Below are 27,053 nucleotides of genomic sequence, written 5' to 3'. Positions count from 1 at the left end.
CGATTTTCGTTCCATTTTACCAATCAACGAGTGCAGCGCCCTCACGTAGCCGTCTGGCCAACAAAATGCGCTGTTGCCGGCTGGTAATAATTAAACCCAAAAAAATGGTTTGTACTTGCCACTTGGTCATCATTGTTATCAGGTAACTTGCAAAACAGCAAAACCACAACTTATGGTCCTTTTATCTCACAAATACTGCTTTAGTCCAAAGGGCCGAGCCATAAATCCAATAATTGTAATCATAAAGTTTTATTGCATAGACCCAAGACCGTTTGGGTTATATTACATTATTTGCCTACATTAAAAAAGGACAAAAGCAGGTAAAGCAATTTATCCTTTCTAATCGGATGGTATAGGTATAAGTGTGCTTAATAATCAATTTAAAAAAAAATATCAAAAATAAATTTATTTTTAATTGCACAATTTGACAACGTGGTCACGTAAGAACATCGAGCGTATACGTAGACGAACAGCCGTGTGGTGCGGAACGCAGACCCATAAAAAAACGCGAAAGATGGCCCAAAAAACGTGAACCAAGTGTACCCAGTGTCAAAAATTCAATCTCCCCAAGTCTAATTTAAGTGTAATCGATATGAAAAAGTCCTAAAAACGTTCCGGTCTCCTCGAAATCGCATTGTAAACATACGTGTTACGTAGAGGCAAGGCAAAGATGGCTGGACTTTAGAACTGGTCTTTGTGTATTATTTCAGCATGGTAGTGGGTTTCTTCGGGGAACGATTAAGGATTGAGAGGTAAAAATTGATTTTTATTAATTTGCGCTCCTTAAACTACCAAGGACGATCGAATTGGGGCCTCAATATGGGCAGGACAGGGCGACATTTTGTAGACGACTCCCGTCTGTTTACGCGACAAATACGTGGGAACTGGCCTCCTATCAATAAAACGAATTTTTCAGTTGTATTTGGCCTTTCTATGTGTTTTTACCTCCCATAATATCCTAAAATATGGTTATTCAAATTTTATGTACTTTTGTTAAAACCACAAAGGGGTAGGTATGTAAATGAAAGTGGACCTTGCTTCCAAGATCCTTTGGGACCCCCAATATCCTTTTTATGATTAAACTTACAAAAAATTTATATGTAACCATGTGCATGTGGTTCTACTCAAATTAGAGCCTTTATTCCTCGCTTTATTCTAAACTATTAATGCAAACAATAAGCAAGTAAATCAATAGCATGTTGCATTAATCACAAATACTTTAATAAACCTATTCAATTCCATTCCAGACAAATCTTTGGTCAGGATGAGTCAATACCTGTTGTGACAAGTTTCAAAGAAAACCATTGTGCTATATGAAGTGTATTTAATCAAGAGTGTGCTTGGCAGGTTTCTTTCTGTAAACCTTGGTTTTACAGTTTTCCTAGAACCAGAACAAAAGCCATTAAGGTTGTTTAAATCAGAAGTGAATAAATCCAAATCAACTTATATTCCAGCAGGCTAAACACCCAAATTTCAAATTTTGACTGGTTTACATTTTAAAAACTGCTGACTAGTTAATTAGAGTAACTTTATGTCTGAGTAATTTAAGTAGAAGGAAAAAAACAAACAGAAAAGAGACAGAAAGAAACAAAAAGTTCAGTTGGACAGTATTAGTGGTTACATAGATCCTCAGGCTAGAGGTAGTCAGGTACCTAGCTAGAGTGCCAAATTTTATTACTTTATTGCCCTTTTGGGCCAAGGTAGACACTTAGACAGACAGGGCCTTCTGAAAATTAGTCTTTTTTGGTTCCTTGAAGAGCAAGGTACTTTCAAGCATGGAAACATAGTTGAGTTCGTTTGAGTATTTGTTGTTTATAAAAATGAATGATGCGGAAAGTGACTTTTTCTATAGCTTACTGGAATATTCTAAACCTGTGCTGGTTAGAGAAGAGGTAGTTTGTTTAGCTTTTAAGGTTTACAGGGTCTGAAATTGTTTTAAACAATCTAAAGTAGTCTGGAGGTTGATCAGGAAGTTCAGGCAAATTTTATAAAACTCAGCTAATTACTGGATTTGTTAATTCCTTACCAGGATAATTAACTTTTCCATCAGTTTTTATTAGGGATTCTTTAAACTACCCAGGTGTTTTTTTGCAGGGAGTGCATGACATGTTTATCCAATCTCAGAACGTGGTATCAAGTAGCAACAGTATCTCCGATCTTGTGTCATCATCAACAACATCAAAAGGGATTTTCCTGGGTGCCCCAAAAAAGCGCAAAGCCCTTGATTACTACAACGAGTCAGTGGCGTCCGATTTGTCATTCGTGGACAGTACCAGTTTCAGTTCATTAGTGAACAATTCATCTGGGTCAATTCAACAAGACACCACCGAAATTCTAGGTGACAGTCCGAATGGACCACCTTTTGTTCGGGCATCAACCATTAAATTGTTAGATACATATCAGCGCTGTGGGCAAAAGGTAAGTTGAGACATATGTTAGTTGGTTCAGTTTGGTTGTTCCATGGAGCTTCAAAACGAGCTAGTTGGGCCGACATTGTGGTGACTCTCTCATAAATTGAACGTTGTGAACGTTGCCAACAGCGCAACGAATAACAATACCTCCTTGTTATTAATATTGCAGTCAGCCAAATAGTCTACCTTGTATGCTCATCTAAATTGTATTTGTTGCAATGTCATGTTTTGAGGGTACAATAATTGTTCTATCCAGGGTGGTTTATAACTAAGTAAGAAGTAAGTCAAACTAATGGCTTTATGTGACTTAGACTGTAACTTTTTTCACTGTTACAGTAAAAAAACTTAAGCTTCACTTAAATTACGTTACGACATTGAAAATAGTGGAAACGTCATTTATTTACCAGACATTACTAATTTTTTAATCTTTAAATTTTTTTTTATCAATTGTCTATTAATATCTCTGATTACAGAGAAGGTACATGTGGTTTAAGTCCTCCAATCAATGAATCAAATGTCAATCAATCATATATTAGGAAAAGCAATTGCTTGTTCAATTTATTCTAATATTTCAAATTAAGTTTTAGAGCCAATGAATAAAAAAAACCTTTTTAATAATAAGTGTACTAACTAGTCTAATTCCACTTGCATTTTATGTATGTAAAACAATGCTTTATTAAATTTGTCATTGTTTTAGGTTTAAAATTTAACACTCAATTTGATACATTATCCACACTTAACTAGCTTAGATTGAAAAATATTGTTTTCTTATATTAACAATGTGACTTACTAGCGCAAGACTTGGTCGTCCGAGGGTAATGCCGCATCTGGGGCAGGCAGTGTCCCCCCTTCAACGGACGACGTTTCGGAAGCATCTGTCAGCGGCACAACGGCGGCCCAACACGGAACAAAAACGCAGTCGACAGCGGCTCAGGGGGCGCAGCAGGGGGCGGCGGCCGCCCCTCCTGCTGCCGCCGGAAACCCCCAGCCGCAAGGTAAGAAAAAATGTACGACTACTTTTTCGTTATTTTTTTTTCGGTTTTGTTTGAGGGATGGTGGTTGGGGTTCTTGAGTGGCCGTGGCCGGTTAATAATGCCCCTGAAAATTGCTTTTGATTCCGAATTGTTGGGAAAGTTTCCCGGTAATTTCGATGTGAAACTCTCCAGCGTGATTCATTCCTGTTTACTGCGCTTGGTAATGTTGCGTCATGTGAAGCAATTTTCCACTTACTAAGGGTGGAAAGGGATTTCAGTCAGTTTATTTATTACCCTTGTCGTTTAAAGTGACAAAAAAAAAAACGTTTTTTCTTACAAATCTACTTTATTAATGACAAATGGCCACTCAGAACCCGAAACTTTTAGATGCGGCTTACTTTTGAAAAAGAAGGTAAATTATCTAAGTTTTTTCTGGAATACGTCTGATTCCAGTTTTTGTTTTTGTAGTCATTGATATAGTTTGGCTTCAGTAGAAGAAAGTTTACTTTGTTATAAACAACAACAATAATTATTATGTTCACGTTCATACGGTACATAACCAACGAGAAAGGTGTAACTCATAAATGATTCAGTGACGCCTAAAGCATGACTTTCGAGCGAGCTTTCAAAGGCGACCATATATAGAAAAAGACATTTTTTGCATTAAAATTGTCAATTTACATAAAGCGTTTTTTTGAAATATAATAGGGTCAACTGTGAAAGACCTTGACTGCAAGTATTCTAATCTCGATTCTAACTCAATTGTGTCGAAAATTTGGCGCCAACAAATGAACATTGAAATTAGAGTTGGTAAACTTTCTTCTATTGTTTGTCATTACTTTAAAATTACCTTATTCTTCAAAGTTAGTGTTTTTTTTTTAACAATGTATTGGTTGTGTGTTACTCACAAATTGTACCAGCTTAAGTAGTGTTTAAACTTAGGAGACAAAAACACTAATTGTAGGACACGTTACGATTTAAACTGTATTGAACTTTGCCATGATTTGTCTAAACGTACATTGCTCTACTTGCATCACAAATATTGTCTATTTAGTCACTTAATGTTTATGTTTTTGTTAACATGTGATCGTTAATTGGTAATTTATATGACCATGTTAGAAGTGACTTTGTTGAGGTCAGACTGATTTGTTTGTCTCAACTTAAAAGTTCTCAAAAATCCTCATGCAGTTTTAACTGTATCAAGATTAATTTCGAGATACAAACTATAAAAAATCCACGGTCAATCAGTGTTGTTTTGCTAATCCTAATTTTAAAACTGCATTCTATAAAAACTTGGACATTGTTTTAGTGCTGCTCGAGTTCCAATAGCAGTCAATTTTGAAATAGATTGTGCAATCATAAAACACCAAACGGTGATTTGTCATAGCGTTTTGGTAATCAGTTTACCAATTGCCTTGGTTGTATTAAGCCACTTTTTGATACCGTTTAAAAGTAATTTTAAAGCAATTAAGTGTTTACTACCACCCCTTTTTTTTGAGTCCTGTTAACTGAATTTTGATTTACGGTTTTAGCATTTAACTGATTCTGAGGTGAGCCTCACAGCATAAATGCATTATTTTTACCAATGGAGAAAGGAGGTCGGTTGTTGCAAGTATTTTTTGGCAGACGTTAAAGTATGCGACTGAGTAACCTGGCGCCCATTTCGCTTTCTCGTTTAATGATTAATCTTTGCTACAAAAATACAGTTTGTTTTATAAGCCCGTCAAATTCTATTTGCACTCTTCTGACTACACCAGATACAGTTCAAACTGGTCTAGCAACGTCTATGTTATATGAATTACTAATTTGTCATCGCCATTGATTTCTCCAGTAACCTCTATGAAGGTTTGTTTATTAACGGTAACACGTTTGCATTGATAATTCTTGGGTTCAAGAGTTTTGTGTTTACGGCGGAATCGAGGTTAAGTCTGACTTCGGAACAAATTTAATCTGGGTCAGTTGGTAACGAGTCCTTATTAAATGACTACCAAAATTCTACTTTTCTTGTATGAAATTTGACAGTAATTTTGTCAACCTATAGTTGTATGGGTGACATTTGTCCTGTAACACTCATATAACTGTCTTCAAATTGGGTACAAAAAGTCGACTAATTAGGATTATTCCTTTAAGTTAACCAAGATCTTTGAAATGTTTTCGGCTGGTTGTTTACTTGATTCCAGGTCCGTCATTTAAAGTCAAGGGGGATTTTCATTACTAAGGTTTTGTTACCATGGAAATGACAAAGCTAGTTTTGAGGCTCTTTGATGTCCATGTTGCCATGGAAGTAATGTATTGATGATTCAAGTTGAGAGTTGTAAGGATAAGCAATTTTTTCTATCTGGTGATTCTTTTCTGGTCAAGAATTGTAAACTTACAAATTTGGTTACAAAGCTAATTTTTGTTCTAGTTAGTACAAATGGTAGAACATTTCTCAGTATATGTACATTGTCCTTAGGTGTGACCTGCTGAAAAAGAAATTAGTTACAATTACAACCTCTGACCTCACTTTTACGTTTATCCAAGTTTCACACTAACATTTATCAATAATAAGGGAAGCAAGGCAAACTTTAATACAGAGAAAATTATGACTAACTTTTTACATGTTGGTAATATTATGTTCTCTTTTTGATTGCGTACAGGTTCAGGAAGCGGCGCAGACGGCGACTATCAGCTAGTTCAACATGAGGTTCTCTACTCTATGACAAACCAGTATGAGGTTCTCGAGTTCTTGGGTAGAGGCACTTTTGGTCAAGTGGTCAAATGTTGGAAGAAAGGCACCAACGAGATCGTCGCCATAAAAATACTGAAAAATCATCCCTCATACGCGCGGCAGGTCAGTGAATCGATTCGAAAGCGACTGAAAATAGAGTTAGATTGCACGTGTTGGCATTTCTGGCCACTTTTTATATTATAGAAATTTCCTGGCAGCAAGCCACACATGCAGACAGTGAGTGTTATTTTTTTCAATGTATTTATTTTACAGGGTCAAATTGAAGTAAGCATCCTCTCGCGTCTTAGTCAAGAAAATGCTGACGAATTCAACTTTGTGCGCGCGTATGAGTGCTTCCAACACAAAACTCACACCTGTTTGGTGTTCGAAATGCTGGAACAAAATTTGTATGATTTTCTAAAACAAAACAAGTTCAGTCCGCTCCCTCTAAAGTACATTCGCCCTATTCTGCAGCAAGTTCTTACAGCGTTGCTGAAACTCAAGGTGAGTGAATATTTAACTACGTCAGTTTATTTTGCAATAGTAACAATTGAAGGATGTCATAAATGTTGTATAGGATCATCATAGTGCCGACGGCTATCTTTATTAACCTTTCCAGAGTGTTATCGTTGTAAGAGCAGATTTAGATAACGTACACAATAATAATTATGTAAAAAAAAATGATAAACGTGGTCTGTAATTTATCAACTGGTCGGCGGTATAATTATTTAAATGACAGTTTATTGAATCGTGTTAATGAAGGCGATTAAAGCAGGAACGGTTTCAACGCAGTTTATTGAGGATGTTAATTAAATTGTTCCAAGTGAGGGACGACTATATAAAACACAGCACTCATATTTTTCGACTAAAACCTTTAAAACCAGGACTTAAATTGGATGCAAAAACCCAGAATTATCACACGCGAAACGTGACTAAATGAGATCAATTTTCAATTATCACATTGTACAGATACAGTTGGCATTTCAAACGAACGTTTGGCAAAATAAAATAATCAATTGTCGTCACGTTATTATTAAACTTCGAAATGCAATTGAGTAAACAAGGTTTTCTAAAGGAATGATTTGTAGATTGGTTGGTTCAGCCTATTCGAAATGTTATTAGTATTGTCGATTTGTGACTTCTAAATGTTTAGGAAGTAGTCTATACATTTCTATTTCTCATTAGAAGAGTACTGTCATAAGACATGTTATGTGTACATTTTTGCTTTTGCCTTTGTCTATTTATGGGTTTTGAACTTTTTGAAACAGCACCAGTAAGGATTTTTAGCAAACAAAGTTGTTTATTAAGCATTGAAAGTTACAGTAATAAAACGAAATAAATCTGGAAATGGGAAACAACTGCTGAATAAACTAAATATTGACTGTATGCAGGCTTAATCAATAAAGTCATAAGCAGACAATTTCAGGAAAAGTTTTGTCTGTTCTGTTCAATCATAGACGTTTAAAAGTATTTTATTCTATACCGCTTATCTGAGAAAAATAGTTACGTAGAAACATGAATCTATTCATTTTAGTTTATAATCAAAGTTAGGTAATTTTTATTAGTACATTTGGTAATTTAATTTGCAGCAATTAGGACTGATTCATGCAGATCTAAAACCAGAAAACATTATGTTGGTGGATCCGGTCCGCCAACCCTACCGCGTCAAAGTAATCGACTTCGGATCTGCTAGTCACGTGAGCAAAGCAGTATGCAATACGTATTTGCAGTCTAGATATTATAGGTAAATCCCTTTGAACTAGAACAGGAAACATTGTTTTGCTAAAATGCTAATTTTTATGATACAGGGCTCCAGAAATCATACTAGGGCTGCCATTTTGCGAGGCTATCGATATGTGGTCTCTCGGTTGTGTCGTTGCCGAATTATTCCTAGGTTGGCCGTTGTATCCAGGATCGTCTGAATATGACCAGATACGTTATATCAGTCAAACTCAAGGTAATTATTGCGGCAATTTATTTTTAATGTCTTAATTGATTTGTATGATATAGGACTACCTACGGAACATATGCTTAACAATGCATCCAAAACTATTAAGTTTTTTTATCGCGATTTGGATAGCACGTATCCTTTTTGGCGATTGAAAACTCCAGAAGAGCATGAAGCTGAAACTGGAATTAAATCCAAAGAGGCTCGAAAGTACATCTTCAACTGTTTGGATGACATTGGTCAAGTCAATGTTCCAACTGACCTGGAAGGTGGTCAATTATTGGCAGAAAAAGTTGATAGAAAGGAGTTCATTGACCTCCTAAAAAGGATGTTAACCATGGACCAGGTAGCAATATTTATTCTGACTTAATTCATCTAGTTTGATGCATAGATGAGTAATGGGTTTGAATAACTTCGGGTCCTTTGCAACTTTACTATTTGATTTAACAGGAAAGACGCACCACTCCGGGCGAGGCTCTAAATCATCCGTTCGTAAGACTGGCGCACCTGATCGATTACGCTCATTGCAATAACGTCAAAGCCAGCGTCCAAATGATGGAAGTGTGCAGACGAAACGACTACAGCACGTCTTCAACAGCTGCGCATCACCAACCAGCGCAGCAAGCGCCCTCATTGGTCGCTAACTTTGTTCCCAGTTCTAATGGCAATGTGACTTTCACAATTAACAATCAGTTGACCAATCAAGTGCAAAGATTGGTCAGGGATCGATCAGGGTATGATGGTTTGGTAAGTTCTTTAATTAATATTTTGGTGTGTTTTACAATTTGGTTGTTATTGCAGTATCAGATTTACAATGGACGATCAGTAGGCCGACAATATGCTACCAGTGCTCGGGCTGATCCATTTCAGCATCAGCTCGTGTCTAGTATTCTGTGTCCTGCAGGTCAGTTTTTCAGTTAAATAATTTGTGTAGTAATTTGAAAAGTTTTCACAAGCCAATGTAAGTATTCATATGTTAATTCTTTTTTTTTTTTAGGTTATCAGGGAATGGGTGGCTCTCCTGCTAAGCATGTAACAGTAGTGCAACAGCCACAATTGCAAATCCAACCGCCGATATTGAGCCAACCAGGTCAGCAACAGTATGTCCCCGTCAGCGTCGTAGAACCCACCGGACGCCAAATGCTTTTAACTGTAAGGGCTTTATCTTTAAGTTTAATGGAAATTGGAAATATTTCTATTTGTAGAACGCCGTCCAAACGTCATGGCCTACCAGTCGGCAGCAAATGGCTATAGTGCCATCCTGGCAGCAGTTACCACCTCAGCATGCTGCTATTCAACAACCTTTACTGTCTGAAGCGGAATGGGGCAGGCCATTGTTGGTTGATTCATCGGCGATTCTTCAGGTAAATTTGTGACTTTTACTACTACTTATTGTCTAAAACATTATATTCTAAAACAAAATAGGAACAGAGACCAGTATTTCCCGTTGATATGGCAACTGAAGTGTATAATCCCACGATAGTGGAACACGGCGGTTCTTGGAGCACTAGTAAACGGAGCTCTAGGAATCATCACAGTCAGCAAACAGCGCCTCATCATAGTCATCATCATTTGATGGTAAATTGTTTGTTTAATCTAGAAAATGGTCATTTTTTAAATGATAATTTAGGTACCACCTCACCACCGATCTCAACATGACAAAAAGGAACAAACTCAATTGTCGCCGGTGAAAAAACGCGTTAAGGAAAGTACCCCACCTTCAGAACAGTCGTACAGCAGCAGTGGTAGCAGCAACAGGAGAAACCATGGCTCGAGCGGATCGAATTGGCCACATTCTAGTCATCATCAAGTAAGTCCTACAAGACACCTCAGTTTTGAGCGTTATGGCTTATCTAAGTAGCCTTAACGTCACTTATATCGATTATTTATTAGTTTCTCCGTATAGCTAACATTTTCTTGTAGCTTATCAGCATTAACTCTGTTTAAGGTAACTTCTCAGGATCATCATACTCAAACGTACAATACTCATCATCATCACACCAACAATCACCATCATGGTGGTGGCAAAGGCCAACACACGATCACCATAAACGACACTCCTTCGCCCGCGGTTAGCGTCATTACGATTTCGGACAGCGAAGATGAAAGTTTGGCGGGTAAAAAGACGATTCAAACTAACACGGTAGGCACTCAGCAAGGTCAATCGCATCACGCAAGCCAACGTAAAAACGTCATCAGCTGCGTGAGCGTTCAAGATAGTGACAACGAAGACAGGAGCTCATCAAAAGTAAGTTTGTTTTTTTGGTTTAGTAGTGGAAGTTTGCAGATTTTTGCATTGTTCTAGGCTCATATCCAGGCAGCAACTCAACAACTAGCGCAAGCGCAAGCTTCAACTTACACCACTCAGCCGGTTATCAAGAACGAACCTTCGTCCTGCTCAAGTAACAGCAGTTCCACACCATACGCTTCTCAGAAAAAGCGACTCTTAGCAAAGGCGCAGTCCGAATGCATGTTGAATGTTGCCACGAAGCAGGAACCCGGTAAGTCTTTGACATAATTCAAAAATAATAAATGTTTAATAATAATAATAATAACAGTCTTTATTTCGAATTGTGATTAGGATAGAGTACAATGTACATTATCAACTAATACAAAGGAAATAGCGTCATGGTAAACTATGAACTATGTAGTACTTAAAGATACTTATATACATTTTCAGCGATTTTTCCCTAAATACAGATTTCAGAGAATAAGCAATCTTTATTTAACAAAATAATCCTCTATAGTGTAGGGTTCTAATTCAATTAGTAAATTTTTTACTTCTTTTTTGAAACTTTTGTCCGTCAATGTTTTCAGCCAGTCTGGTAGGTTGTTAAATAGGCGAATACACATATATTTTGCATTCTTCTCAGTGAGTGTTAATCTATGTTTTGGACAGTTTACATCTTTTTGTCTTGTGTTGTATGTATGATTGACTTTGATGTTAAATAGGTTTTGGTTCTTTTTAAGAAAGATGAGACACTCATATATATAAATTGCCTAAACTGTCATTATTTTATTTTTTTTAAAGATGGATCTACATGAATCTTTGTATTTCATTTTGAACATTAATCTAATTGCCCTTTTTTGAATTACAAATATATTCTGTATTGAAGTATTTCTACCCCAAAACATAATTGCATACTTCATAATCGATTCAAAGTTGGCAAAGTACAATATTTTAAGGGCCGCCAGGTTCAGATACTCGGAGACAATTCGAATTCCATAGCAAATTGAGTTTAACCTGCCTAGCAGAAAATGTATGTGATCAGACCAATCTAGAAATTCATCAATCTGCACTCCCAAAAATTTTGTGTTCTTGGCTAGTAATTGGCTCCTGTCAGTGAGAAGGTGTATTTCATTAGGTTTCTCAAATGTACCTTGTTTTGTTGAAAAAATAATCACACTTGTTTTTTCCATATTTAAAGCTAATTTATTTTTTTTAAACCACTTAGAGGTCCTAATAAACAGATCTTTTCCAGACTGACTTAAAGTGCTGATTTCCTCTTGACCTACAAGTAAATTTGTGTCATCTGCAAAGTTGACGATTTTTTCATTTTCTTTTGCTATAGAATTCAGATCGTTCATGTAAATTACCAAGAGTAGTGGCCCCAGAATACTGCCCTGTGCTATTCCATGTTGATTTTCTTTTATATTTGATGTGTATGGCTTGCTGTCCCTAAATAGTTTAACCTGTTGTTTCCTATGAGATAAGTAAGAACCAAACAATCTCAGGGCCTTACTTCTAACTCCATAGAGTTCTAATTTTTTTTAACAATAGTTCTTTATCTACACAATCATAAGCCTTAGATAAGTCTAAAAATATACCTATTCCTAGTTTATGGTTTTCTATGTGTTCAAGGATATGACTTGTAAACTGAAAAATTGCTGTTTGTACTGATATGTGGTAGTACCAATTTAACTATACTTGCAGGAATCTCATCTATACCACTTGTTATTTTGTTTTTTAATTTTGCTGAAAAATCACACAGTTCCTCTTCAGTGATTGGTTTGAAGTGAAATGATTCACTATTGGGGATTATATTACAACTAAACTCCGTGTGCTGCATATTTTCCAATATATCAGGGACCAACGACAAGAATTTGTCGTTAAATTTATTTGCTATAACACAAGGATCACCCGCTATATCAGTCTCAAGCCAACACTGAGTTTTCCCCAATATCTCATTACAAAGTTTAATTGCCGTAATTGTTTTTTTTCAGGCATGAACGAATATTACGGTCAATGTAGTTCCGCTTGCAAGGAACAACCGTCATCGTCATCGCAGGTGTACCCGCATTTTTCTTCGGGTTCGATGGGTCATGATATGCCGAACTACTCATCCTCTACTAGTAACGCTGAGAAAAGGGTCAGTTGGGCACCTCCTGCTCATAATACTCCATCCAGGTAAGATAAGGATGTTAGGTTTTTTTTACGCAAATTTGGTCTTATTCAACTTTTGTAAATTATCAATTATCTTGTACATAATGTACGTGAATATTATTGATTTTTGGTTATGTAGCAGCCACTCAAGACGTCATTCGGCCGTGCCGGTAGTAAATTTACGTGAGTACGCGCCTCCTCCACCGCACGCTGATTATGTCCAACCGCCTGCAGCGCACTCTGGGGGCCGGGACGCACATCTTCTCGCTCCTCCCGTAAAGAGCTGGGGGCCTCAGGCTATTTCTCAAGGCTATAGGTAAGTCAAAAATCAATATTTTAGATGTCAGTTCTATTTTGTAGCAGTTGGTAGAAGTCAGTTTCAATTAGAATTCAAATTTGTTTATATTTGGTAATACATTATAACTTTGGTTGTTTTTTAGACTTAATGGTTAAATGTTTGTACGTTAGGTTAGTTGAAAAAAATTTTAGTAATTACTAAATTTAGCCAACCAAGAAATATTAAATATTCAAAATGTAGATTTGAAATTCGAGGCGTAGTACTACATTTAGAGGTAGATGGTAGAGTAATGATTTAACAGCATGACTGATTGTTTAATCAGACACAGTACGGCGCATCTGTCGCCTCAACCATTGGCTGCTGCTCCACGACTATCGCCCCAACACGCGTTGGCTGCCGGCCAACCTTTGTATCATCATCAGGCCGAATTATACAGGAGGCCGGTTTATGTGACGACCACTCAGCCGGCCGCCTATTTACCTGCCACTCATCAGGTAGCTCCGGGAGGGTAAGTCTTCTCGATTGGACTCCGGAACTTTTTAACTGGTTGTTATGTTTGTCTTGTCTGTGCTGTTTTTGCATAGTTTGGCTCTTAAGCATGCTTTTTTCCTTTGGTTGCTTCTTGCTGGTGCTTCGTATGAGTTTTTTCGCGCACATCCAAGCATTGACAAATCAATTGCAACATACTGTGATATTATAAAAACTATTTCCACATAAAATAGGAATTGTCAAAGCATGTTCTATTTTTTATACCTCGGTGTTTAAAACGGCTGAATTACACTAATTACTGAAGGTAGGTATTGCAGAATTGTGTACACTTTATTATGCTTGACTTTTTGAAAACATAATCGCTATTTCGAAAAAGTACTTAGATGGACATTAATTTGCATCCATTTTCCTATTTCAATGCTTCTTTCGCTTCAGCATGTCACTACCGCGTGAATGCCAACTTACACATACGTGCTTAATCACTTTTGAAACTATCTCGATAAAGATTATTTCAATTATATGACCACGTGCTTTTCTTGCTGGCTAATTGTTTACGCTGCTCACTAATTTGCATGCATAATTTGCTCATTTTTAAGTTATTGTATGTGTAATTTTGATTGGGTAGTTCATCACAACTAAAACAGTATTTCAATAAAATTTAGTGCTAATTAAAGTCACATCTGCACTTTATTGTGTAAGTTTGAGTAGGTAAAGTGTGATTATTTCCTTCAGTCGGGCTCTGCCTCCACCACCTGCCCACCATTCGTCGGCACGTCCAGTATTGGCGAGCCACCCAAGCCATCCACTCCCTGCGCATCTACAATTTCCTTCACACGCGCAAGTGGCTGCCGGTTATGGGTTTGCTCCTTTGAGCCCAGCGAAAGGGTACCAAACCAATTTATGGTACACTGAATAGTGGTAAGTATCCACTTTTTACGTAAAATAACATTAGTGTGAATAAATATTCATATTAAAATCACGTGATGTGACATTTACAAGGAAGAAAATTAATAATAATTGCAAAACACCGTTCATACTTTAAAATTAAATCTTAATCATCAAATCGTAGAGAATTAAGCAAACAAAGTTTTTCTTGCAGGTACCTAATAATACCACAACCTGTTCGGATTTTGGGAAGCGTTTTTTAAAAAAGTATTGCCGAGAAGACAAGGCGAGAGATGATCTAAAAACCCACTCAGATGCTTTATTAAAAGAAAAAAAAAGCTATGATAAGTCCAAAGTAAATGCACGCGGTGCAGTTCTGCTAGATGATAGAAGAGATCAAAGTGTAAAAAATGTTTCAGTTAAAAATATTTTTTAACTAACCAAGAGATGAAATATTGTTTTTAAGAATTATTTGTAATAATGATTATGGTTTTGTGTACACGCTTAGGGTGTTACTATTATATTAATACTAGCTACTACTATCGATTCGTACAATTTATTGTAGCAGTCGCTTAACGTGAAATTAGGTACACCAGAGTTTAGCTCCAAACTGGATTTTTGATGTTCAATAACTAACGATATTCTAGTGATTTAAGTTTGTTTTTTTTTTGCGTTTTATGGTGTTTATGGGTGTGTAATTCACGTGTTAACCGGGCTTTATTTTTTTTTATAGTCACTTAATATGGTACAACTTTTAGAGTAATTTTATTAGTCCTCGTTTATGGAGCTTATAAGGGGTGTAATTGAGTTAGGCACCACACAGCTCTTTTTCTATATTTTATTATTATTATAGTCCAGCATTTTAACTTTTTCTTCAGGCGTTCCGCTACTGATGTTTGTGTAATATCAGTCCCCGAACGTCTAATGTATCCAACATTAGTGATAGTAGTTCGTAAGGGTATCGTGAAGATTTAAGTTGTTTTAATCAGTTCAATTTATTATTGTATACAATGTGATAATTCATAGCAACGTGACGGTGATGAGAGAGCGGCATAGTTCAGAGTGTACATATAAATATATCAATGTCTGCCCTTTATCTCTTTCTTAAAAAAAAGTTAACAAAAACGTGTCTTAGGATTTGTAGCTTCAATTAAATAACTATTAATTACTGCCTTTCATATCATACAAATAGTGTTGTACTTGCTTTGCAAGCCGTAGTTTTTAGGACATGACTTTACCAAAGTGGTAGTCAAAGGTTTTGTGGTGTTTAAGTCTGCTTTTAGTCCAAGTTCTATAATTTGATTGTCGGTTGGAAGTTTCGTCTCACCGCACCAAAAAGGTTTGTAGGATAATATCATTTCACACATTATCCTAGTCGTACCAACTCTACTGATTTAGGTTTGGTCTTCATACCTAAAAAGTCTGCTGACCTATTCAGAAAATTTAAAAACAAAACAACGGTAGAACACAAAAATCAATAACTTATAATAAATGTTTACCCTGATAATGTGCAATTTGGAATGACAAAAGTCAAAATTAATTAAATATTAATAATTGATTAATTATTTAACCTTTCTCGGAGTTCTAAAATGCACATTATTGTTGGAACAACTAGATTAATTTTATTTTCAACTCAGTTGAAAATAGTGTAAAGTCTACTTTTCCAACAAATCTTTTTTGTGCGATAAGACGGAATTCCCAACCGACAGAAAGAAAATAAAATGGTACAGCAGGCTGTTATAGTGAAAAAATCCTGAAAACCCCAAGACAATTGATATTTTTTTCTTTTAATTGTTTATGTTTAAATGCATACAGTAAAAGAAGTCACAAGCAACATGAACAAACAAATTTTTGGTCCTGTTGGATGTGGCATCCAGTTTCTATTATGCTGTGAGATTTTCAGAACCAGACTTGGTTACTGATTTGTTAATATTATGAAACACTAAAACTATAGAGGAGTAACATCAATTTGTTTCGGGGATTTTCTGAACTGAAAAAAGAATTGGGTATAACTTACAAAAGTAACTTCATTCTGTATATATTCGTTACAATTTGCTTTTGTGTAATTTCTCAGTTATTATTGTTTTTCTTTATTGTAATCGACGTGTATTAGATTCTAAGGGCTAAAACGCCTATCGTAGATTGATTTATAGTCTGTAAACGTTTTACATGACCTTTTTAGTTTAGTTAAACACACACAGTACTAATTTAGTTTTTATCAAAAAGGAATACTAGTTAGATGTAATTTGTTGCCTTGGTGAAATGTATGTTAGTATGACGCTAGAAGTATGTTTAAGTTTAATATCCAGGTGGCGCTGTGTTTCAAGGATCCTATATACTAATTTGGTTTGTGGTGTGTTTTTTTGGAAATTTCAGCGCCATTATTGAGGGTGGGAGCGGGACAAAACACCATCCAATATCAAGTTAAATTTGTTGCGACTTAAAATCGCCAAAAAATATTGAGTCAATTTAAATTTTTTTCCAATAAAGTAATTTAAACTAGAAACGCTTTACTAGAAATATATATAATTCGTTGATACATTGAATTATGCTTTTATTTCGGATATAGTGCTGTGGTAATGGGTTAAGTGTATATTAATCTTAAAAAAAAGGGCTAAGGCACTGGAACCCCGAACCCTATTTATATATTATGTATACATACTAATAGTCCTAAGTGACATACCAACAAATTATCGTAGAGAAAAATTAACTAAAATTTTTACTGTAGCGTTTAATAAAATACAATTTGATGTGCCTGTTTCAAAATAACCTATAATTGTCTGTACTCTATTGTTTTTTTGTTGTTTGGTATTTTTTAAGGGTCATTTACTCATATTATGCTATTTTCAATAATTATTAAACAGAAATTGTAATAAAATTGAACTTGAACAAATTTACTGTCTGTAACTTAGAATTGTAGTAAAATTTAAATTAACCGTTTCTGTCTTTTGTTAATTACAGTCACTTTTTAGGAACTTAACCAACTCTCTTGCCTATTTTGATAGAAAAATTGGAATGATTGAAAACAGCATGAATTTGTATATTTGACCCTTTTTGAAAATCGTCGAAATATCGTCAGGAAGAACATTTTCCACTCTCCAGCGATAACCAAATTTGATTGCCTTAAATTATAAAACTAAACCGGACAATCAGTACTACTGACCAGAATTTAAGCTCCCCTACTCTATTTCGACGATATATTGCTTTTAAATGAGATTTAAAACCAACTTCATAATTACTAGCAACGTTCGCACTTAGATGTCTTAAATGTTATTAATAATATTCAGCAGGGAGTTTCTTACGTCAATAGAGTAACACGATATAATATAGTTGTGATATTTAATATGAATACTAGATCGTTTTTAACTGTACATATTTAGAAAGTCTTCTATATGTCTATATTGAGGTCGAATTTTGAAGAATTTTTATCTTTTTTTTGGCTATAGGTAATACGTTATGAATAGAAGTACCTACTTTTAGTCGGGTGAGTGTTCTTTTTGTAACATTGTTATTTTTGCTCAATTATGAACCACACTATTTTTGTTTTCCTTTTAATATTTCGCGAAAAAAGACATCAAGAAAAACGCTCATCCTTGTTTATACAAATTATAAGACTGTCAAATGTCCATGTTTAGTGTGCAAAGTTTAGGGTTAAAAAAAAAGAGGGAGATTAGGCTGGTAACGCCGAAATTACTTCAGAATTGGACCCGCAAATCAACATTTGGTACTCGTACCTTTACAACAACATTATAGATGTTTAGAAATAGTAGATGTGTATAAAACAACTAAAATATTTTTGGATTTTCTAGACTAGGTTTTGGGGGTACATAATGTTATAATACAAGTATTTATCAGTCAGATTTTTCACCACTATATATTCTATATTATTGTGACGAAACTACCTTTGAGGTCCTAATGTCAGTAACCTTCAAAGTTATAAAGCCTAACCTTGAAGATAACTTCGTTAATTTTATTTATTGTGTAGGTCTTCTCAATCGTAACCTAGAATTTCTCTTTGTGGTGTTAATAATTAATATAAAACTATTAATAATAAGTGTATACGTAAAATTTGCACTGTGTGTAGTTTTTTGGTCTTCAATAGTTCACATGTTATACAGTTTTCTTTCAATTACACCTTCCAACAGGTTACGAAAGAGTTTTTACAATCTGATAGCACCACCATCAATAGAAGTGCAGTCAGTCAATACATTACGCCATAATGATTATTATTAATCTTTTTATGTATGCAGCAATTGATCAAATGTACATATATCATTTATTGGTTAGGCATGATTTACTGTGATTGAGGTTTAACAATTCTTGTTAATTTGTACATATTTTCAAACTTTGTTTTTATGTCAGAGAATTTCAAAACTGCAGGAGCGTTATTACTAAAAGAACGAATTTTTAGAGTGATTTCTCCAGTTGTGGGGTTCTATAAACAACAAAAACACAGCCTTAATTAAGACAAATATAGGGATCTTCACTAAGAAAAAGGTCTGACTATGAGAGTTACACTATTAGTTGCTAATTTAAAAAATATATTATACTTATATCAATAATATATCTAATCGCTCTCCATTAAAATTAATAAAGTAAATGTAATGCACAGGGTTATATTATTAAAAAAAAGAAATATTAATACTTCTAATTATTGTAATATGTATAACAGCGAATTAGTTTAGTGAATGATGTGGTTTGTACTTTACGGGGATGGTTTTTTCACATTTTTTAACTCTGAAATGCTTAAGAAGGTTGATAGTGAGTGATACTAACTTCAGACTTTTCTTTTTAGAATAATTTCTAGTTTTTTTAGACTCAATGAAAGTATTAAAGGTGTTCAATCTTATGGAATATAATTTGAGCCACTCTGTACAATGTAATTTAGGTTATACAGGATGTCTCAAGTTTCAATCAGACCACAAGTTTTTCTGCTCACCTAAACTTTAGCAGCTAGTAAATAATAAAGTTTAAAATGTCAAAAAACAATCTCCCTCATCTACTAACAACAAACTTTTTGGGTAGTTTTTGCTTTATATTATATATCAATATACGTAATCATGTTATTGCTTTGAAGTAAGACTGGCCTATTGATTAAGAACGTTCAAAAATATCTGACAAAGACGCTGACTCGTTTAAAAGCACACGTGACCCGTCCGTATATAGAGTGTACCCCTCATAATACTACCAAATTCCGAAACAAACTGTAAACTAACGAGCCTTTGTCATATAATTTTGACGTTTTCCACGTAATTTTAGTTGATAGTCCTGCATTTCGATGCAGGTCGCAGTATTATTTCGCTTATTTTTCTTGGACTTTTGCGAATCTAATTTCAGTTTCCGTATTGAAAGAGTTCAACGGTGGCGCACAAATACACCGATCAAAAAAAAACTTTTAAATCTCGTTGTCGCTGTGGTAGTTATTGTGTGTAGTGAACGTCAATGTTTCCTATAAACTAAGTAATTTAAACTTAAAATCAAATTGCAGGATTAGTTAGTACAGTAGTTTTTGTTGTTTTGCCAAATGCGCCACATTTTCTTGTACTTTTTGTCACCATCAAACATCTCTAAATGTTATTAAAAGCACAATGTCAGTGACGATTACCTCAACTTGTGTAAATCACATTTTTTGAAAACTTGTTTTATTGAGTACGGGCACCGCAATTGTATTTTCAAAGGGTTTATACTTTTAATTCGTTTAGTTAACTGTTGATTATCCTTAACGCTGTATATGTATTTTTTTTTTTTGAGGGGGTTATCGGTGAACTTTTAATTATTTTTAGTCAGTTACCATATATTATTGCGCTTATAAAGTATCTTATAGTGGTTTTGTTTAAAGTGATACACTATATACACTGTCCTACATGTCTAATAATGGTCCTGGTGTAACACACCCTACTTAAATATATTTTACACTAATTTTTGTTGTTAATAGTTTTGGTCAACCAACCATTATCACTGCACGCGAAACTATTTGTATTCATATAACAGGACTGAAAACGTTTTAATAAATTCTAACTCTGTACTAATAGGGTGTTAATACAATATATATTTTCAGGTTCTCATAGATGTAACGGGTGCTCAATTAAACTTAAAATTGTAACACCCGTGTTTCCGAGCGTATTAAACTTACTGAAATTATACGATAATGTATTTTTTTAAAAAATTAGACATGCATTAACATTTAATACTATAAAGTAAAATTAACCAAACGTTTAAGGCTGCACGATAGAATTTTCAACAAGTCCCCTGTAACACACTATTATATAGTTTCATTTTAGTACCTAAACTAGGTTTTGGCTAGTTTTTGTTAAAAATATGCTTTTCAATTTGACAATAAACGTAATGGTTTTATGACTGTTTGTTTGTTTTCTGTGACCACGTGAGTTTTAGTGTAAAGATTATTAAACACACATTTTTCAAGAGTATAAAAAAAGACCACTAAATATTTAATTAATATATCATTTATTTATGCGCGCTTATAAAAATGAAAACTTACAAAGACTAAAATAAAATTCTGAACTGAAAAATCGAGAGGAAAATTATGTACGAAAATTAATTTGAATTTGCATTCTCTCCATTGTCTTGACTGTAATTGTTCGATCCGTTGACTGCGAACGAAGTTCCCAATCCGTACAGATGCCCGGAAAACTTTGAGTCGTCGATTGTATCCTCAAAAAACATCTACAACCCATAAAAACTCTTAAACGCAACTCTAAAACAGTTTACTTTCTGGTTTAACCTCTTTCATTTTAAAAAAAGCCATCCCCGTCAACAGCGAATCCGATCCTGCCTGATGTTGGGGACCAACCCTTTCTAATTCCAGCTGTTCAGCAACTTCTTGTAAACCGCCTTTCAAAGTTTTGCAGGATTTCATCAGGTACTAAATTACAACTCAATCAAACTCACAATCAGTTTAAAACTTCTAATTTACCTTGACATCGTAGATTGTAGGGAAATAGAGTTTTAGTAGCTCGAAGAATTCATTCTCGTCCTGAGGCAGGTTGTTGTCGGTCAAAAGTTTAATTAAATACCCGAAATCATAACCAGAGTGAAAGCTTAGCCACTTTATATTATCCATCAGAACAATTCCAGAAGACATCAGGAGCTCCGCAAATTCCAGCGGTTCGATACCCTCGTCTTCGTGCTTTTTAAATTGAATTCCCGAGTTCGTCAACAGGTCAATGCTGTCTTGGGCGTACATGTCCTCCCTTGTAAATTAACTTTGTTTAATTTTTTTTCCTCTAATCAAGGCAGGATAAACACTTACTGCAAGTTAAACTTGAAATTAAACTGCCAAGTAGTATAACTGCCGCCTGGTGTTTTGCCGTTTTCATCCAAAAAGGTGAGCCCTAATTGAATGATACGTAAAAGATCTACATTACATCTGAGCATCTGATACTGGTAATCTGCAGAACTGCGAAATTCGCCAATAGGTCGAGCAACCACACCCGGAAATTCCGTGTCCATGGCCACATAGTTGTATTTTTGCACTATCTACACAATCAATAAATATTCTTCCATCACATTTTATGATCTACTTTCAATACAAAGTTCTAAAAGCCGGCATTTTTTGTACTCTAACCAGTTCATCAACAAAAGAGGGTTTAGAAACATGTTATGTATTAAAAACTACACCTAAATTTCAGTATAACTCTACGATTTGTTAATTTGTGACTTACCTTACGAATAGTTCTAAACTCATCTTCCAAATTATGTGCCCACACATCCCTAATGCCGCAGTCCTCGTTGTTGGGGAGTTGTAAACTCCCGATTGTGGCGGTTGGCATACCCAGCACGCTTAAACTTGTTTAGATTAATTAATATTGAATGTTGATGGTTGCGAGTACATTGAACGTAAGCGGGTGTTTGTATCTTTTCTTGCTTTGCACTGCTCTTGAAAGGCTGAAAGCAATAACTTTGATTGATATTTCGTGGACACTACGCCAAATAGAATCAGAGGAAATTTTGATTCAGAGACAAAGAGCAAAGAAGCAAGATTTATCAACAGAAATTTACAAAGATATATTAAACAAAACTAGAATAGGTAGAAAGAAGACTTATGGAGGAAAAATTACTGTGGAAAAAATCCTTTATTAGGTCTCTAACTGCCAACAGACAAAAACGAAAAAGTGAGAGTGAGAGCTGCAGAGTTCAATACATAAACACAGTAGGAATAATCTGTAATTATTACCACCTAAACACTAAATTCACTTGGTTTGGTTGGTCAAACTGTCTTCATTGACAGTTAAGTGTAAAATCAAATTACTTTATGCTCCAAGAAGTTCATGAATTTATTTAAGACATCCTGCTTAGAGTTAAGAAGGTAAATTAGTTTTTGAAACACAAAAAACTAATAAAACTAAACTTTTTCCAATCAGAGGAACTGGTACCTGGGTGCTTATTCTATAAGTGAGATGAGAAGAGAATTCTTTCCTATGGCCTGACACCTAAATCATAACCATGAGAGAAACCTCATCTCATCTCACTAGGCTCCTATAGAATAAGCACCATGGGGAATCTAAAATGTGATAGAGGAGCTGTTATAAAACATTTGTGTAGGGTAAAACCAAGAAGTTAAATCATTAAAAAATTCCACTAAAACTTGAATGTTCATACATTGTTAACTCTGTAGAGTTAATTTGACATGCTAAGAGCCAGTTTTATGCTAAGAGCCAACTCTAAAATTAGCATTGAAATCTAACAGTTAAACATCAGAGTGACTGAACTGTAACCCATAAATCAGGTCCTAAGTTCTCATGTGCAGCAATTGAGTTATTCCCATTAGTGGTTACTTTTTCTTTACCAATCACAAACAGCTAACAGTGGGGTGATTGATGAAAGTCTTCTGGGCTTGCAAGCTGCAGTCCAATGAAATTTCTTCCTTAGGGACAGCCCTAAGTTTGGAAAACTGTTCTGGCTAGCAGACAAAGTATTCACAGTCTTGAGTAATTTGCTACTTAGATTCCAAGAACCACCAGACTAATGCACATACAATGCGAGTCTTGTGGTTTTGTTTAGTCTAGATTATTGAACCTATTAAAACACTAAATTGGTTATAAATCTATATGATAAGCAACAATGTTTGGACAGACAGGCTTCTGTTTAATATCATTGCAGCCTTGGAGATGTTACCATTACAAGCAATCTTCTTTGACTGAACATCAATACGAGCAAAACTAAATCAATCAAGTTATTATTAAACAGAACCAACCATGTGACGCTGTTAAAATTGCAATAATTCAAGTTTTTTGTGCAGTTTGAATGCTATGCCTTTGGCAAGATTATCCTAATGTAAAACCGTCGAAAACAAAAGAAAACTCTCACCTGAGTGTTAAACAACGAAGGGACGACATTCAAGAAGATTTCTATGGGAAAAAAGCGATTCCAAACGTATGAATTTCGAGAAATTGTTCATTACCAAACTGAAATGTAAATTACTACTTTGTTAAATGAAAACTCAAAATAAGAAACACTCAAACACATTCGACGTTAACAGCTGAGCTGACGTTTGACAGATAAGTGAGGTTATGATGATGACCTGACAGAATAAAGAACTGAGCGGTGGTATCGATAATATTTAAATGTTCGACAGGTATCGATATTAGAGTTTCGTAAAAATGGAAAGATTTTCAGATTACAAAAATGTTAGTAGCTTTTATTAAATATGAACAATAGTCTGACTAGGCTCCCTTATATTTAATAAATATTTTGCCAACTAGTAATTACTACTGAAATTACAACAATGAGTAGAGTAACTCCATATTTAAGGGCTCCACTATTACAAGGTGGATTGGCAAGACCTATTCCACCCTGACATATGCAAAGTTCAATCTCGTAACCGCTGTCATCCTGTTTATAGCATCCATATGGTGTATTACTTGATGTAGATCGAATTCTAGCGCACATATGAGTTTGATTGAGAACTGAAAGTATTCTCCACTTTACATTTTTTAGTTACTCTATTCTAAACGAACCTAATCCATTATCCCAAAAAGTGTAAGTGACACATTCTTGATTTTCGGCTTTTCTGCACAAAACACTAGCTCTATGGTTGTTGTATAACCAGTTTGAGTCTGGTATAGTCCCATCATCTATTAGCATAAATACAATGAGTTAAATTGATGGTGTTGTTTGTATTGACTTACAAGAGATTACTAATGGAGAGGAGCAAGGTACACTGTCTGGAAGTCTGCTTTCATCTCTGAAATCATCGCAAGTTCCGTCGTAACTAGTTGTATTGTCGTATTCCGGTCCAAGCCAAGTATATTCAAAACAATAGGAAGTGTCATCGTTTAATGTGGGATAAGTTACATTATCAGAGCTACCAACACACCCTACAGCTAATTTAATACCTCTTACCATAAACTCAACTGAATTGCGGAATTATACATACCAAAGAATGTAACAGTTAATAAAGATACAACAGCAAACACTACGTTTTCTATGAGTTTCATTTTTTGCGACTGGTCATTATAACTAAAATTCCTAAATCCAAGTCGTTTTAGAGTGCTGATTGTATATCTAACGATTTGGGAAATCTAAACTGTCGCAATTATCTTATCTCCTTCAAAATGGCTTTATCTAAAGAAAATTAATCAATCTAATTAAGTTTTATCGCATCATACTAAAGTGTCAAGTTAATCCTTAAATTTAGAAAAATCCCTTTTGTTTCTCGGAAATATAGCTGCTGTTTTGAAATTTAATATCGCAAATAAACGAGTTTAGATTGCGATCAATCAACTTTGATGCAGTTTAGGAAGAAAAGTACGAAAATGCAAATGTGCAAAAGTTTGTATTTTTGAGGATTCCGACAAACTATATAATAAATAATTTTTGCATGTACTAGCAATGGTAATTACGATAAACGATCAAATTTAAAAACTAAATTAAACTCAATATTATAACAATTCTGATGCTACATCAGTATGAATTGACTGAGATAACTTAATCAACCAGATAGCGTTGGATATAATGGAAAGCAAACTATGCGAGGCTTTTGTTTTCTGATGGCCGCCCATGTACGTGCGGTTTGTAAACAGGGAATTAAGCCGATCGAGCAAATCGGCTTATCGGGAAACAGGCCAAAAAAATGGTACGATAGTTTTGAGCGTGGGAGCCTTTAAAATGCTGCATAGCCACCGTTGGGCCGCAGCGATTGCGTAGGCGGCAGCTGTGCCCAGGACTCTGCCGCCCCCTGTATCAAACAGCTGGAATGTAAAACTTTTTCTGACCTGATTTTTTAAAGTTTTTAGTTTAATTCATATCGATGATCTGAAAGCATATAAGAAAGTAGATTTTCAGTAAATTACTAAATAATTGAAAATAACAGTTTCATACAACTTTCTTGTAACACAATCCGGTTATCCCGTGTAGGAGTAACTTTGAAATGACTTTGACAAAGTATGGATACCTAAAAGAAACTTTTCTCAAAGTTTCCTTTGATACGATTACGTTTTTCTTAGTTTAATGGGAGTGTTGTTAGAATGAAACTAGCTGCAAATGGGGGTGGATATTTTTACTGCAACAAACGAGTTTCACACCCACGCATTCAAGTGTCGCACTTCGGATTTGGGTAGGTTATTGCGCTGAATTCCAGCTTCTGACGTGGGAAACTGGAATCATCGATTTTTCCCCTTTTACGCCCACTCAATTTCCTGTGTGGAAGCATCTTTACTCTTTTTAAATTGAAATGTTCTGTCTGTTTCTAACTTTGTCGTAATAAACAACCAAATTGAATATCTGATAATCAGTTGTTTTTTTCGGTTGGATGATTAGTTAGTACGTCAATTCAGAAGCATAACCCTACAACTGATAATAGCAATTATAATGATACTACACACAGTTTAACTTTAAATTAGTTCTCAAAAACGTTACGGGATAATGAAGTTTACATTGTCCTGGACTAGGGTCCAGGGCACAACAAGCAGGGAAATATGTTCAAATTTGCAAAGTTATTAAAATGCAAATCATCCAGCTTGTTAAATATGTACATAGATTAAACTACATTTTTGTGCCTGTTAACTTAGTGTGGAAAGCAGAGTTACAAATTCGCAAAACTAAAAAAAATTGTATTAAAGTAAATACTCCAAATTCCATGCTTTCTAGCCACTAAAAGTATTTTACGACATTCTGGTTTATTAGTAATAAAGGGGAGATAGACATTCTTAAGGCCAAGGGTAAAAGCATAAACGTAAACTCAGTGGCAGGCTTTGGATGAGAGTAATAAAAAGAGGTTTTTTAGAAAACTCCAATTTTGTTGTGCAATTAAGTAACAACTTCTGAGTTTCCATCATCAGAAAACAATTAGATTGATTTAGAATAGGAGTTTTAGAATATTCAATGTTAAATTTAAATTTGTGACACAATTTAAAACAACATATTCCAGTACATAAACTAACTATTAATAGATGCTTGATCTAAGCAAAGGTTAATTTTAGACCGTAAAATGGCTAATAATGAGGTTTGCGTGGTAAACAATAGTTGTTAAGGTGGTAAGTAGCTAAGAACACGAACAGCTTGAGTTTATGGACTTGATAATTTTTAATTGGAGTATCTGTAACCCAAAGTGTTGCTTTCTCGTTTCCAAGCATCGTTCCTTCTCTCGATCTAAAAATAGCCCAAAAGTTGCCGAAACTACGTCCCGTCACACTGGCTCCAGGCATCTCCTAGGACCACCCCTCTGTCCCCCCCCACCTAACCAATTCTGCTAGAGTCCCAAGTTAAAAAATCTCTGACGTAAATCCGCAAGAATTAGTCAATAGAACGATAAAAAAATATCCTTTATAACTACGCACCTAAATCCTACAACCACTATAATCGTTTTTCTAATTTAGGAAAAGCAGGAAAAAAACAAGATGTTCCATTAGGTCTGGAATAGCTTGTTCTGGATAATTTATGTGGTTGGTATTTATGAAAAGATCGATATTCCTATTGCGTGGATCAAGGAAGTTG

At 35.0% G+C, this 27,053-nt stretch overlaps 3 protein-coding genes across 9 annotated transcripts; 1 reads left to right on the top strand and 2 right to left on the bottom strand.

The window, feature by feature from the left end:
* Positions 1-441: 441 nt before the first annotated feature.
* Hipk (Homeodomain interacting protein kinase) lies at positions 442-20,456 on the top strand. 5 transcript variants are annotated; one of them, XM_081989875.1, is made up of 21 exons: positions 442-752; positions 2,095-2,418; positions 3,205-3,406; positions 6,025-6,218; positions 6,369-6,599; positions 7,685-7,839; positions 7,904-8,052; positions 8,106-8,392; positions 8,494-8,790; positions 8,845-8,947; positions 9,041-9,195; positions 9,249-9,407; positions 9,469-9,621; positions 9,674-9,853; positions 9,992-10,291; positions 10,349-10,544; positions 12,268-12,451; positions 12,567-12,743; positions 13,048-13,233; positions 13,947-14,132; positions 14,314-20,456. In XM_081989875.1, the coding sequence occupies exons 2-20, from the start codon at positions 2,107-2,109 to the stop codon at positions 14,128-14,130; spliced, it is 3,804 nt and encodes a 1,267-aa protein (XP_081846001.1). In that variant the 5' UTR covers positions 442-752; positions 2,095-2,106; the 3' UTR covers positions 14,131-14,132; positions 14,314-20,456. The 5 variants fall into 5 exon arrangements, with proteins under 5 accessions (XP_081846001.1, XP_081845999.1, XP_081846000.1 ...); XM_081989873.1 differs by having other exon boundaries at positions 3,205-3,418; positions 8,106-8,389; XM_081989874.1 differs by having other exon boundaries at positions 3,205-3,418; positions 12,570-12,743.
* A 91-nt stretch (positions 20,457-20,547) lies between these two features.
* Positions 20,548-23,597, bottom strand: Pop2 (CCR4-NOT transcription complex subunit Pop2). Of its 2 annotated transcripts, none has more exons than XM_081989886.1 (6): positions 23,427-23,597; positions 21,782-21,905; positions 21,370-21,596; positions 21,034-21,310; positions 20,842-20,982; positions 20,548-20,783 (listed from the first exon to the last, which is right to left on the bottom strand). In XM_081989886.1, the coding sequence occupies exons 1-6, from the start codon at positions 23,453-23,455 to the stop codon at positions 20,655-20,657; spliced, it is 927 nt and encodes a 308-aa protein (XP_081846012.1). In that variant the 5' UTR covers positions 23,456-23,597; the 3' UTR covers positions 20,548-20,654. The 2 variants fall into 2 exon arrangements, with proteins under 2 accessions (XP_081846012.1, XP_081846013.1); XM_081989887.1 differs by having other exon boundaries at positions 21,782-22,004; positions 23,427-23,588.
* Positions 23,598-23,736: 139 nt separating this feature from the next.
* On the bottom strand, positions 23,737-24,656 carry LOC145735810 (uncharacterized). 2 transcript variants are annotated; one of them, XM_081989890.1, is made up of 4 exons: positions 24,496-24,656; positions 24,248-24,442; positions 24,077-24,193; positions 23,737-24,025 (listed from the first exon to the last, which is right to left on the bottom strand). In XM_081989890.1, exons 1-4 carry the CDS (start codon positions 24,554-24,556, stop codon positions 23,799-23,801), a joined length of 600 nt encoding a protein of 199 aa, XP_081846016.1. In that variant the 5' UTR covers positions 24,557-24,656; the 3' UTR covers positions 23,737-23,798. The 2 variants fall into 2 exon arrangements, with proteins under 2 accessions (XP_081846016.1, XP_081846017.1); XM_081989891.1 differs by having other exon boundaries at positions 24,248-24,436; positions 24,496-24,648.
* Positions 24,657-27,053: the final 2,397 nt, after the last annotated feature.

Source organism: Ips typographus, linkage group LG11, assembly GCF_016097725.1.
Source record: "Ips typographus isolate SLU linkage group LG11, UJ_Ityp_2.0, whole genome shotgun sequence".
NCBI classification, from domain to species: domain Eukaryota; kingdom Metazoa; phylum Arthropoda; class Insecta; order Coleoptera; family Curculionidae; genus Ips; species Ips typographus.
The sequence above is the reverse complement of the archived record's forward strand: the minus strand, read 5'-3'. Positions and strand labels throughout refer to the sequence as shown.